The 15,591-nt window shown below is 31.3% G+C and overlaps 1 protein-coding gene across 7 annotated transcripts in view; it reads left to right on the plus strand.

Annotated features, from left to right (window-relative positions):
• Fas1 (fasciclin 1 Fas1 domain-containing) overlaps positions 1-15,591 on the plus strand; it is a 243,167-nt gene that overhangs the window by 221,750 nt on the left and 5,826 nt on the right. For 2 of the 7 annotated variants that reach the window (XM_088197262.1, XM_088197263.1), the window contains exons 2-10: positions 3,569-3,707; positions 7,563-7,744; positions 7,817-7,953; positions 8,012-8,108; positions 9,190-9,358; positions 9,431-9,591; positions 11,606-11,614; positions 14,850-15,001; positions 15,356-15,446. In XM_088197262.1, the coding sequence (XP_088053388.1) occupies positions 3,569-3,707; positions 7,563-7,744; positions 7,817-7,953; positions 8,012-8,108; positions 9,190-9,358; positions 9,431-9,591; positions 11,606-11,614; positions 14,850-15,001; positions 15,356-15,446 (1,137 nt within the window). Of the gene's footprint in view, positions 1-3,568; positions 3,708-7,562; positions 7,745-7,816; positions 7,954-8,011; positions 8,109-9,189; positions 9,359-9,430; positions 9,596-11,605; positions 11,615-13,650; positions 13,942-14,849; positions 15,002-15,355; positions 15,447-15,591 lie in introns of those variants that run through there. The other 5 variants (XM_088197264.1, XM_088197265.1, XR_015811330.1 and 2 more) reach the window with 4 other exon arrangements.

The raw sequence follows: 15,591 nt of genomic DNA on the forward strand, positions 1-15,591 counted from the left end.
GTTCAATTTCAGTATGCGCGTAGGCGTCCTATGATCAACACGCATGTCGAGCGCTGCGTCGTGGTCACGTGGTCAAGTTATAATACCACATGCTTATCGGGGACTTCAACAGACACTTACTGACATTTTTGAATACTTTAGGGCACCAAAAGGGAGTAATTATATTTTTGATAGTATATTCTTCTAACAGATATCATTATTATATTTTTTTTCATATAAAATTAAATAATTAAAAAATAATTAGTGATACTTGATTTTGTTAAAAAAAATCGTTTCGAATATCCTTATGTATTTTCCTAGATCGGCTTATATAAATGTCACACCATAACGAATTCTTATTTAGAATCGATGGCGACAAATTCTAGGATAGTCACAGATGTGGTGTTCGTATTCTGAAGTATAAATTTTATGCCTTATGGCATTTTGTAAAAGCCGACAAAAATTTTGCGTAAATTGAATATTTATGACCGAAAAGTTTTTATTGATATTGTATTGGTGAGTGCCCACACAAACGTTTATAAGTATCAGTAGCGTAGTTTTAATAATACGACAATTTAAAAATTGTGATTATTTGGCACATTTTTCGATCGCGCGCAAATATGCCGGCTGTACGTGACAGAAGCCGCCGTCCGGATGGTAAGTTCGGTTCGGACAACTTCCAGAGAGTATAGTGCAGGCCTTACTCGATGGGGTCAGAACGTCAACGCTCAAACGCTTCTTTACACGGGCCATTCAGCTTCTTAGCGTACTTGATAGACACTGATATTTTCGGTGATAGACACGTATAGACAAATTATTTAAGTAAATCAAACATGTTTTTGTTTTTCTATTCAAAGCAAACACAGTAATGAGAGTAATGCCTTGAGCGAAAAGCTGCGAAAAATTTTCTGTTTGAGTTTTCGCCGGGAAATCCGAAGGAGTGCGTGATTTATTATATTTACGATTCGGGTTTTGTCGTCGGGCCCAATTTGCGATGTTCCAACAACATACATATATGCATATGTACATATTATGTGAGAGTTGTTTGGAAATGTTCGCAAAGCATGCACAGAGCGAGGGAATACTTTAAAATGTACGTTTCATAAATATTATATCAAACGTAGTCGTGAAAAAAGCTACTTTTCCGATACTTCACGCTGAGCGGTATGTTTTGAGTTCTCTTCTGAATGTTTTTATTAATATTTTCTTGGTATAATACTTTCACTTTAATAAAATTACGATTGTGTAATTTCATAATATAAAATATTCATCGTGTTTCAACTGACTTTTTGTTATGGATAAATAATTCCAGTTAATTCATGCATATCTGTTATGTGAGTATCATACAGTAATTTTGGTGAACTTATTGTAACTCTATTTTAATTAAATAATATCTGAATTTATCTCTTTTTAAAAAGGACATAATTGTTCTATTCATTTGACAGATATGATAAATAGCTATGAATCATAACATAATAAAAGTGTAATAAATCTTTCCTAACAGCAGATTTTTAAATCTGAATGTTTATTCTTCATACATAGGATTTTATTTTTAGCCACGAATGACGGCTATTTTCACAGCGTTTAGACAATATTAGGAATTGACACGGCCATTCAAAACAACGCTATAAGCAAAACATTGCTACTATTAAGGCTAGGTATACTCGAACCTTATCAGAAATGACAGTAATTCTATTATTTTTACTAGCTTTGTATCCTTATTTTTGGAATACTACTCGTACATCCAGTGGCATAGCTAGGGTGTGTGCCACCTAGGGCTATCCTTAAAATTTCCGCCCTCCCCCATACATTTTTTGCAGGGTCATAAAATCAGAATTTCTTAAAATAATAAATTGGTTTTTATTAAGCTCTTGTTATTCGTAGATTTATATATGTTTTAGTGCATTCAGGGTTAAGAACCACACTAGACGATCCCATCGCGAATATGCCGCCCCCAAGCAAGTGCCGCCCGGGGCGGCCCGCCCCCCCATAGCTACGCCACTGCGTACATCCGACGCATCCTGCGCACCGCCACGACACCTTGCAGACAACCATTATTTGTACTGCGTATTCTACCCGCTGCACACTTTTACTCCACTATAAATGTTGTATATAAATCACTGTTTCTATAGCAGTGTATATGCGAGAAAATTAACGTGCAAAAAGTACAAATGTATTTAATTTATAATTTATTACGTATATGTTTTTCAAAACAAACAAACCCATATTGTATACAAACAACTCCCTGCAGTCGCTCCAAAATTCCATGAATATTCAATTAGATCTCATCTTGCTTACTTTCCGACACTGACTCGATTCATACTGAAACTTTGTAAAACTGTGTCTAACATCAACTAACCCGCTTTGAACCGACAAAATATACAGCCGCCCCAAATTAGCGGACAAATATGCAAAAAGCGCAAAGCACACAGGCTCCTGCGGTCCGGGGGTCTCGAAACCCTAATGCGACGACGGGTCCTCAAGATTTCCCTAAATCCCACCGTACCCAGATGGGCTCTACGAGGATTAATTAATCGGATATTCGCGGACTGAGCCGTAAACGAGTCCCGGTTAACTTCATTATTTATGAAAGCGCATTTGTCTTGATAATTACCCGAAAGCGGTTCGGATCCAGCTAGTGCTATCTATCTACGGGAATAACCCTTTTCTGGGCAATTTATTTACTTGGACGTCTTCCCGGAGATTAAATAGGTAAAAAAATATAAGCGTATTTGATTAAATCCCATCGCAGAAGAAAGGTTTAATTGGGTTTCAATTATGTATTGCCAACGTATTTTGGTTCGAGGAGCTTTAGCTGCTAAGTATGGATTTATCTTGATTATATTAAATTATGTTTGTATAAAGTAAATTTCATTAGAAATTCCACTGAAGATTGTATTAAATTTAACTGGGTAGGCATGGAATTTAAAAGTTAGTTACTAAATAACATGCAATATATTTGTGCAATAAAATATATAATTCCGAACTTTGATTTTTTTTTTTTAGGTTTACTGTTTAATAACGGCAGTGATTTTTAGACAACTTAATATGAATCAATTATGGAACGAATGCCTTATTATTAATTTTTTCTTACGTCATCATTAACATCTATATCGCTTTATATTGTAATTCTGTATGTATTTTAATTTTCAACCAACCAACTTTGTCATCATAACTCACCAAAGTTTGATTTCAATTCGGTCAATTTTAACCATCGATGAAAACGTCACATTTTTTTCCTTCGCCGACAGCTTTCTACATTATCATTTTTCTGCTTAAAAATCAAATTTTATGCGAAAACTTTGCAGGCAACCTAATTACGAAATTCTCCCTCAAGACTTTATTTCTTAAAAGTTCACCCGCTCTTTGGACAAAGTTAACATAGACTAGAAATCGACTTTTTTATTATCGACCTATAAAACCAAGATTTACTATCTGTGCATGTTTCCGGTTGATAATGAAATTCATTGTGTAATTCTCGTCTATTCACAATACCGCCATCTGCTACCCGCCTGGTTCCAATTAATTCATTAAGCGCTGCTGAATATTCAACGCCGTTTGTTAATCCTTTTATTTTTATTCTTTACAGTTTTATGCAGTTTTGGAGCGCAGCAAGAGTATAAATTCATCTCTGCAATATAGACATTTAACCATATTTGCGCCGACCAACGAAGCGTTCCAGAAATATACAAAACCAGTGGACGAAGCACTGATTCTCTATCATATTGGTAAGAAATTTTATTTTTTATTTTACCAAAAAAATGTTTTTTTAATTTCAAATATCAATAAAGTAGGTTAAATATTTTAAGAATATTGTAGCCAACTAATGATATTTATAAAAAAATATATCAATTAAATTTGAACTGCTGTTGTGTAGAATGTGTAGCCTTCATTCGTCGATGTAAAACTGATATACGCGTTTGTAAATCCCAACTTCGCTCCCAGCCGTTTGGCAAAGTGATGAATTCATGTGATGATTTTTCTCTGTGACTTCGCAGCGTTTCTGCCCATCTCCTGTATGTCATTAAGTGTCACATATTTTATAGTTTTGTTTTGAAACACTTCTGTCGAATCGCAGATAAGGATGCTTGTGGTACAATTGCATCGCTGCTTGGACACACCCACGAATTTTTTTTACGCCTTAAAGTAGAAACAGTTCAAACGGCTACTCTGGCGATCGTTAACCAAAGGGTGGAAAAATAATAGAATTATGCGCAGGTTAGAATGTATAATATTATCTAGCTAGCATCCTTTCCAAACAAAAAGTTATTTCAGCAGTACTGAAAAACGATCACCGACTGGCCAACTTTTGCCTCCTTCTCTCTAAGTAATCAGAAATGAAGTCCCTGATTCCTAACCAGAAATTCTCGGTTTATCCCTCAAAGAAAATCTATAAAAAACTGTCTCGAATCTATCCCGAAAATATTTATTTTAATATGTCATTTCAGTGAAATCATATCGGAATACATTTTTACCAGTAAAAATATATATAAACTAAATATATTATTTCTTCAGTAAAGGTGTTTACTGTTCTGACTAATGCTCACCATCTATCCGACAGTGATGCATAAGCAATTCGTTTTATGGAACAATTATTTTATATATTACTCATTTAAATTTCCCTTCAACTCTTAATACTTTTTTCGTGAAAATAACGATATTAAATATATTTTCATAATATATAAAATAACTATTAAATAAAAAATAAAAGTATATTACAATACGGCCAAATGTATTATATAATTCGTCGATATTTCCCAAACGATTTTGAAGGGCTTCGCTCATCGAACTTCAATTTGCAGATCTAGCTATATCTATGATACGTAACAACAAAAGACGCATACTCTTTTCATTAGCTAGTCAAGCGATGAAATTAAAGTACCCACTCTGATCGCATCAGGATTAGCCAGGGGTTGTTTTTGCTGATACCATGACAACAATCAGCATATGTTCAGAACAAACACACACATACATATCTACCGCAAGTAGCCACGGAAGCGAATATGGCTTCCGGTGGTTTGCTTTAATAATGCGATTTGTCTGGCCCCCCAAAACGAATTAAGTGACTTACTCATCGGAAATATTGCCAATATCCGGAGGGCGTGTTCCCTGCGTGAAATTGTATTTTTACCGACATGCTAAAATGAAAATGCGAGTCATTTAACAAACTATGAATGATACGAACGCTACTGTTTTGTCATCACTAAAATTCAGTTTAGCGTTGGTTCGTATAGTTTTAAAATTATATTTTAATAATAAATTCTGAAAAAATTATATGTTTTAAATAAGTTATAACTGTATACAATAATTTTGTATCTCAAGTAGGGCAACAAATATTTTATTTATGTATCTCAACTAATCTTTAACTTTAACTTATAAAAGTATTAATTTCTAGTCCGAAACAGATTTTATGTGCATATTTAATTTAATTTCTATCCTTGAATAATGACTTAGATTATGAGTGTTTACTTATTTGGAGTAGTTAACAGGAACTTTAACATCACATTATAATAATAAATTTACTATAGCAGTTAGTGAAATGGAAGGATTGTTAGACATGTAAATTGGAAGCAATTTGCAATATGTTTGGAAAAAGTACCATGACTGATGAGGCAGCAAGAAATTTCATTTTAAGTTTTGAATTAAAATATAAATTAGTATAGGAAAACGGAACAAATTTATAACTCTTCATAATGCATAATACAAGCTAAATTATTATAATCTTTGTGATAAAATCCTCAAGTTTCTTGATGCGCGTAATTTCTTTGCATAAAATATTAGTTGATCAAAAATACATCTTAAAATAAGTTACGACCTAAAACACGATGTCACAACATATGTTCAACTAAAATAGTAGTAATTTCAACGATCTATAGTTTTATGTGAACCAATTATATTTTTTAAATATTTATAAAATTAATAATAATTTAGATTACCTGTTTAAATACATAGATTTAACTATAAAATAAAATTTAATAACAGATTTTCAGTCAGCGCATAATTTAAACTAAGGGAATTTTGCGCATCCCCAAAAGCTTATATTTTAAGTTGATTTGAAATGCTGTGGCGTTTATAGTTTTTATAAGACGCAATTGAATTATTTAAAAGAATTCTTCTTATTGTTACAAAATAAGATTACCTTCAATTAAGTACTATGTTATGGTATTGCTTAGTCTCTAGCGGCGCAGGCCCTGGGGGGCAGTTCTGTGGCGGCGTGGCATCAGGGGCGCACTGGTAGCGTAGGCCTTCTGGTGGGCGCAAATGCTTCTAAACTACTGTAAAGTTTTGCCCCCCTAAACCCCCTTAGCTACGCTACTGTGACCAATAAAATTATAAATCATATTTTTGATATCAATAAAAAATACACATTCAACATAACATATATCACTACAATAAAAAATATACATTTTTATTTTTAATATAATGCTTATATTATATTATTTTAAACATAACATATCTCTTTTTTAACTCTTCACCAAAATATTCATCCATAAGACCAGCAAAATCTAGGAAAATTTTATCTCAGGGCGTCATTTGGGGGGGGGGGCTGGTAGAGTAATTTTCCCCTTCTCTCTTATCCTTTAATTTGACCAGAAAAGGGCATATTGTTTAATAAAATACTATGAATTTTTGAAATATTATTAAAAAAAACGAAAATATTAAAAAAAAAATATAATATTAAAAAACAACCACTGATTGATCAACTTTTGCGCCGTTGCAATGGGAACGCTTGATAACGAGAGTTCCCACTGCAACGGCGACGGCACAATTTTATTGCTTTTGACGTGGATTTTTAACTTCTGAGAAGAGATAACTGTTTTTGCACTCTCCTATTGGTCAAAATTCTATTTAGATATGCTCCATTCGATTCTCACTTATTGTCAGTTGTAATATTGTTATAAAATGTCCTAATATGAACGCTAAATAACCGAGCGTTTCCACTGCGACGACACGATTTTATTACTTTTGACGTGGATTCTAAACAGTGACCCCTTGAATTTGGCCAGAAAAATGCATGTCATTTAATGAAATACTATGAATCTGACTGACCAACTTCCCCCCCCCCCCCTCTCTGAAAATAACTGAAATGACGTCCTTGCTTTATCTGTCTAAACAAATATCAAGTTTTTTTTTGTATTGGATACACTACATTTTATGCGCAATTTTTTTAACTTTTTAATATGTTACATAAACCATTACAAGCTTACTGCAGGACAAAATTAAATCTCTAGAACCTCAAAACTCAGTTTAAATTAATAATTTATCATTACAATGATGCATGAGTGTTTCTCTTGTGTGGCTCTTTATAAACGAAACTATTGCGGTCGCATCACAATGACTATAAAAAATACCAGAAATAAACTGTGGTTAAGCAAAACAACGCCTATTGTAAAATGTGATTTTTGTTTCAGGAATTTGAAAGTCTGTTGATCTTATTGTTTACGTTGTTCTTGTATATTACAAGTTTGACGATTTCTCTTTAGTATTTGTTTGGGTAACACATAAAAAGTTACTTTTGTAAAAAAATGTAAAATATTGTTTTACAGTGTAACCTTTACAATTTTTTAAATTACTTTTTACAGCCAACGTTGCAGTAACGTTAGAGAATCTAGGCCGTTCTGTGAACTCAGAGCTGGACGGTAATCCACCGTTGTGGGTGAGCAGACGCAAGAACACACACCACGACGACATATTCATAAACACGGCCAAGATATTAATGCACCGCTCCAACTACAAAGCACAAAATCACAATAACAAAATTCAGGTATGCTTTTATTTTGCCAAAACCTAAAAATACATAGCTAACATACATTCACATGTAAACAAATATCTTTAGGTATTGCACGTGATTGATGACATTTTGGTTCCTGTCACTCCGGCGGCATCTTCATCTGCTGGGGTAATATACAATCCGGATGCCGCACAGTTCCTGTTCTCTTCTGAGAGTTTCGACACTCAACAACACAGATTAAGGTAAATTTGTAAATATTTGTAAATATTTATAAATATACTAATGATATATAAATTACAGATCCTTCAGACAAAAAGTCAACCAGTTGAAGAAACAAGAAATATTCAACAATGAAGGCAGACATACATTCTTCGTGCCTGTCGATGAAGGATTCAAAGTATATTCCTCATTCTATGTTTATTATGTGAATTACATAGCAAGAACATGCTTATATATCTAGTTTAAATATAATTGCATCCATTAACTTTAGGCTATAAATACTGAATCAATCTGAATGGTAACATGGTGGAGTACTGTCAGGTCTGGTCAGTCAATTTAAGTCAATAGTGTAGAAACCATTTTAGATCATCTTCATGTAATATTTTGACTTCATGCAAATATCATTTTATAACTATTATAGATAGATATAAACTTACTTGATTTATTTTTAGTACATTAATGTGTATCTAGCATAGATAGCAGAATTTTCTAATGTGTGTCTAAAATAGTGGCAAAACCACAAAAAGGACCCATAGTAAAGAAAGAAGAAAAAGCAAAGATCAAAACAATTTGAGTTCTGTATTCTCTGGGCTCTGTAACAACCTACATATATAGTCAATCCTGTATATACATATGTATTTTATGTCCCGTTTCACGTTAATCAATTCATGTTAAAAATACAACTACTTTTAATTTACAAATGTTATAAAAAGGTAACCAATCAATAATTTGTCGAGGGCGCTAATAACCTAGTTATGTCTGCATGCAGGCCGCGAGCAGAGTGTATCATGTATTGGACTATGATAAATCATGCCCTGTCTTACTCTATTAATCATTACTCATTACGAACAAAGAGGAAAGTCCCATACTCCAACAGACCACATTTTCTTGATATACATATATATGTATATATACCAATTAACTAATATGGGTAACTGACACTGTTAGGAACTTTGCTCTTTGTCTACTGCGAATTCTTATTATGTCAATGCAACGAAATAAATTATTTTAAAAGAATATATATTATACATGTACATTGATATGTATTATAATTACAAGATTATATAGACTCAGTAACAGGTTAAATAATATTTATCTATGCAATACTTGCGATTAAATAAATCTTTCTACCCAAAAGATGATATTCAATTGACAAGATAAAAGCGCTCAATACTACAGTTGCTATAACCGTTCTTGCTATGTAGTATTCATTACTGTGCTTAATATTAATATACAAATTATGTCTACATACAAATTAGCCACATCCACGACCCGAGCTGATCGACGCCCGTGTCGTCGACGGACACGTCATCCCGAATTTGGTGCTCTTCACCAGAGCCACCCCGGACGATCACCCTTATGAAACGTTGGCGTTCTCCGACAATCTCAAAGTGACCATATCTTTCTCCAAAACGGAGGAAGGCAACCGTAAGTTTGCCTTTTTATAATATGTTCATACTGTGTTACATAAATATCATATTTATAATCAATCGATTACAGATTATATTAAGTCCAATACATTATTGGGCGACGCCAAGCATGCTACTGGAGTAGTGATGGCCGATATAGTCATTGGAAACATACCGCTGCGCAACGGCGTATTGCACTTAATCCAACGACCGTTGATGGTCGTCGATACCTCCGTGACTCAATTTTTAGAGGTCAGTTTCATTTTACCATAAATCAATCCATGATTCAATTTCATCTTATGTTTAATGTATATAATATAAGAAATATTGTAAAAATTCGGTTAAATTATGAATTGAATCTATATATTCAACTTTTAATTCAACCGTCGATATGTGATATACTTTAGTTTAATTTGGATGAGAGATTTAGCTGAGTTTGTTAATGTTAAGCGTGAAATTGTAAAAGTTTCACGACTACCTCACGAGCTTTTACTGTTGATATGAGCACAAACGGCTTCGTGTTATAAAATAAGCATTTCATACGTCAAATAAGGAAATCTATACATTTAAAAGTAACCTATTAAATGTCTACGTTTTGTGTATCTAGAATCAATATTAGACATGTCTTCATATGAAATTAACCTATGTTTACTAATGTATGAGAATTATACTAATGTCTTATTTTTATAAAACTAATAAGTGACATTATTAAAACAATCGAATTCTAAAACCAATATAACCACATATATAGTAATGTAGCCATAGAAAATAGACATATGATACTGATTTTAGACGTCACACTTATTTAATTGATACATTAAGTTATTGTGCGGCAATTGGAAAGGTAAGAAATGATAGATGTTCACTATTTAATAAATTTATATATAGAGGATCAAAAGAAGTAAGTATTGAAAATTAATGTTTTACGTCAAATGTCAGAATATGAACCTCCATCTCTCCCATTAGAAACCTCCTATAAGATTTACTTATTGTCAATGCTTTTCCTCTTCCTGTGCATGTAATGGGATCAGTGGCGTAGCTATGGTGTGGCGGAGGAAGCGGGCCGCCCCAGGCGGTACTTGCTTGGGGGCGGCATATTCGCGATGGGATCTTCTTAACCCTGAATGCACTAAAACATATATTAATCCACGAGTAACAAGATCTTAATAATAACCAATTTATTATTTCAAGAAATGCTGATTTTATGACCGTGCAAAAAATGCATGGGGGGAGGCGGCAATTTTAGCTACGCTACTGAATGGGATTTACTAAATGTAACAAATTGTCTGCTTTCTTTCTGAAGTGAACTTTAGTATAATTTTTGTCCTCCATTGTATTCGGAGCATTGTTTCCAGCACCAAGTATTGAAGCATTGCTTCTTTATTCATGTTGATATGGTGATTATATTTTATCCTTGTTCGTATTTTTATTTCCAAATTGTATTTACCGTAAAAAGACAAAATCAATGAAAACCTAATCCTAACAAACTACTTATTGCAACTATTTATTCTTCACTTGTGTCTTCAGCATAGAAAAAATTAGTGATTTCCCACATAAAGAACACAGCTTCGGTTTTTTTAGATTTTCCTAATCTCACAAATAAATATCGAGATTAATAATAAAAAATAAAATCGAGCCTATAGTGACTTTTATTAATTATAAGCTGTAATAATAGTTTATTACTAATAAAATAAATGTCACTAAATTACAGACTTTGATTTCAGTCTGATGTCTCACTACTTAGTTAGTAGTTCTTGCTTGTGTTCACCCTGTCATGTTGCAATGGAAGATTTATAATAAAATAAAATAAATAAATGCCCAGTAGTCAAGTAGTATCTTTGCTTTTCTCAATTATCTGTTTTATATTATCCCTTTTCCTTTAACAAACCATCTGCCTCATTACATAACAGGTTACTTTTAAATAATTATTAATGATATGTTTGATTTGCTTATTTGACTCGAGCTAATGGATTTAGTATTAAGCCGGAGCAAGCCTGAAGTGTTTAGAGAATCTCACGAGTAGTCGCGGTTATTTGCACAGCTAACAATGATTTAATGTTTTAATTTTTGACACAATACAGATTCAACAAGGGGTTTACATGATATTATATTAAATAAATACATAATTTTTATTTTATAATACATATGGTTAATATTTATTGAATACATTAAACGATGATTTTTCAATACATTGTTCAGTTTTTCATGTACGTTTATTTTAATACAAATTATTTTTTGCTTTCAATGTTGGGTGACACAACAACAGTCGTTTAAGGTAAATTATGCTTTTTTTACATACCTTTATTTTTTGTACTTGTTGCTAAAGCCGAACGGTGCTGGGTTTGTTTTTGCTTAGTAACATAGCAATATATTATATTATATTATTATAACCGAGCTTGCTGGATTATATACTATATGGATATCTTATAAATTTATTTATTTATATGCACATCGATCAGAAAATTAGCAACAAATACTAACAAAAAAAATCACGACACACTAACTTACAATTAATATAACTGTTATCATATATAATTTTCTGGTCAAGTAAACAGTGTTTTGTATTATTTATGTGGTACGTGGTGTTGTCATGTGATGCACAAATATCGATACAGCCGAAGAGATATGTTATAAGAGCATGTTTTATAATATTTGATGTTTATCTATAAATTATTTTATATGATGATATAATAATGAGTAATATATATAATAGAAAATACATAAATATGGAAATGAATAGTTAACACAATAGAAATAGTTTGAAGATCAATTATAATATTTGTATTTGTACGTAGTCGTCTTAGTAATAATAACATGTATCTCAAATGTTTATTTAAGCCGCGAAATGCCTAAGCCAAAGAACAATATGGACCGAATTGCATTGTGGTAGCATTTTATAACTTTGTAAAATTAGCCCTATGATTTAATTGCATCAAAATATGTTTTGCTACCAAATATACAACTTTTGTTTGAACTTATGTTATGCTAAGTAAGGTTATGTTATGTATGTATATATATATTTTATTGTCTGATTTTGTGGAAAATGTCAATATTTTCCACAATTAAAATAGCTATTTTTATCATAAATATCCATAAATTTATTCTTGCGCGGACTCTTTCTTAAATAAAATATTTGAAAAATTTGCGCTACGGGGCCAAATCCTCTTTCGCATATTTTTAATAAAATAATTTTAAATGCAACTTTTAGTTTTTTTTAACTTAAAATAGCAATTTTTTAGTAAAATATACCAATTTTTTTACCTAAATATTATTTAATTTGAAAAAATAGTAAGTAAGCAATAACATAAACCCAAATTAATTTTTTAATTACAATTTTTCTATTTTTTTAAACTTGAATCTGAAAGTTAATTATAAATGGTCTATATTGCACAGGAATACCTTGGCTCATACTTATCCTTAAAACGCCCATGTTCAAATACATTTCTTTAAATCAAATGTAAATTTCTCTTGGTAATTTTTTTATAAAAAATAGAAGATAAGGGAATTAAAATGAGATATGTGTGGTTAAACCTAAGCTGTTTATATATTAATAAGTACAATATTAGAAAATGATCAGATAAATATTTTTATAAATTATATGCAAACCTTTTTTAAAAAATAGTTTAAAATATTATAGCTATAATTTCCAATTTGTTCTTAATGTATTTTTCAAAATTATTGCTTTTATTACAATGTTTTCTTACTTTTTTATATCTATAATAGAAATAATGTTCCAATTTAATATATTTATTTTAAAATTTATATGTTTCATTTTACTTTATATTGTTTATTAAATTATTATAAAAGTTTTTCATATTTGCGTTAAATGATTTTTTTGTAGTTACGTTTGTATAGTTTTTATTATATTATTATATTACTAATAGAGCTTTAAATATTTTTATAATACATATAAAGACATAATATAACACATGAAGTTTATAACAAATTTTCGCTTGTATATTTTATATCGGAATATACACAAGTTTATATAGATATTAATTTCACATTTGCAATTAACAATTTTGCACTGCAAATTATATTTATATATAACACTCGCCTAAAAAATTAATACTAACCTTCATATCATATTTTCGACACCATTTCGTATTTATATAATGCGTTAATTGCACAAATTATCGCATTCACAAAAGCATGGAATTGAGCCAAATTTGCTCAACAATCAATAAATAAGAAATTCACCTATGCAATACAATAATCTTCTTTATGTATTTTTTATAATATTGATGTGTCTTTATTATAATGTTGATTTTACATTAGTCTCCAATGTAAGAGCTTATAATAAATTTCGATCGGGTCACTCTTTGAAGGTAACGTTGTTGAAAAAAAGAGACGTTCACCACGCCCATTGATCACTCATGAAATACACACAAAAAGGTAAATACAAAACATTATTTTATACGTTGTTTAATTTTTTGGTAATTGTCTACCCGTGTCGGCCTCACACATTCGGGCTGCCCGTGATGAATTTGCGGATAATTTGAATCGGATACCAACACCCGATCTACCCTTTGGTGCATGGTTTTGTACGTGTGTTTTCCCTCTTCGGCTGATTCACTTGTATCTCCTCACACACAGGGTATTGTGAGTATTATATCACTTTACGCTGTTTAGAATACTATTTTTTTAAGTAATATATACCAAAGGGTGGTCCATTTATTGCTTTCACTATTTAAAAAAAATATTAACTTTATTATGAAAATACTTCATGTAATTAGACGTTTACAGTAACATGGATTAATAGCACTATCAATATATACAACCCACTGTTGCTCTTAACTTTCTACACTACATAGTGCTATCTGTTTCTATCTACCTTAGTGTACTATCTGCAACTTTTGTATGCAAACTGATGTTTTAACACTTTTCGAATCTTTGCAACACTAACATATCAACTATTTAAGCTTATGGACTGCGGTATATTTGATTTAAAACATTGCTTTATCTTTACATAATGCTGAGCAAATTCAGATATGTTTTTTTCTACCAGACTAGAACTTATTCTGATCATAAACTTGTTTCCAAAAAGTTATTATTAAATGGAAAAGCAGTTATGGACCATTCTGTATACAAAAGTATTTTTATATTTTATCATTGTGTTTGTTTTCGGTGTGAATTATTAATATTGTTTGATGCTAAATTGTTACAAAGCAAACTTTCAGCATCGTATATTGAATAATATTTAACAATAAACTAACTACGTTTTAACAATAATTGCAATAACCAGTCATATATGTTTCACCATCGCTGATTAACAATGTTTTAATAGCTTTGCATTTAAAACTTAACTAACAATGATTTTTATACCAATGTAACTATTTGCTGAGATTTTTAGAGTAGTTGTTTTGATTTGATTTCTCAATTTAATTGACCTAAAAGAGACTTAATTACAATACTGGTTATTTTTCTTTAAACATAATATAATAATATCGAAGATAAAACTTTCTATGATTTTCTGCAACAATTATTCTTACACATTTTTTAACATACAGGAAAAAGAAGATGGACCCTTGTTTAAGTTTTACGAAGTGATAATGGATTTGGGAGGCGAATTTATGCAAACCATGACTCGGATGAGGGACATGACGCTGTTTGCTCCTTCAAACGAAGCATGGAAAGATTCTAATCTGAACAATCTGATCAGGTAATGTGTTACTAATAATTAATGGATTAACAATAATCGTGCCCTTATCTTTGAATACTTAAAATCGCTGAATTCAAAAACTCATTCTCAAGAATAAAAGCTCTAGAACTGTACAATTAAATGCAGTTGGCTATGAAGTAATTAAGTCAACAATCTTAACTGGTACATTTAAAAGCGAGATTTTTCTCTTCGAATCAAGTAGCTTGAATTCCATGTACGCCTTGCCTTGCCTTTGCCAACACAACAATAAATTGCAATGTCCAGAGAATCTGAAACACCTTTGTTTAGATTCGATATAACTTGAAATAAAATCTATTTTTATAAAAATACAACATACAACTTTATATTTTTCAGGAACAAAGAAAAGCTCAGGGAAATCCTCAATCTTCACGTCGTCCGCGAACGACTTCCTTTGGACAAAATTATCCATCATAATATGCACCAGGTAATATTCTTGGTTTCGAGTTATCAACGATTGCCTCTAATGCTTATTAACATCATACAATAGAACTCAGACTAAATAAATATAATCACTGAGTTTTAATTCAAAGTGTGCGTGTGCGTGTGTTAATGTGTGTGCATTTAAATAA

The sequence above is a fragment of the Plectrocnemia conspersa genome, unplaced genomic scaffold (genome assembly GCF_051122295.1).
Source record: "Plectrocnemia conspersa isolate PC_06_02 unplaced genomic scaffold, ASM5112229v1 ptg000011l, whole genome shotgun sequence".
Taxonomy (NCBI): domain Eukaryota; kingdom Metazoa; phylum Arthropoda; class Insecta; order Trichoptera; family Polycentropodidae; genus Plectrocnemia; species Plectrocnemia conspersa.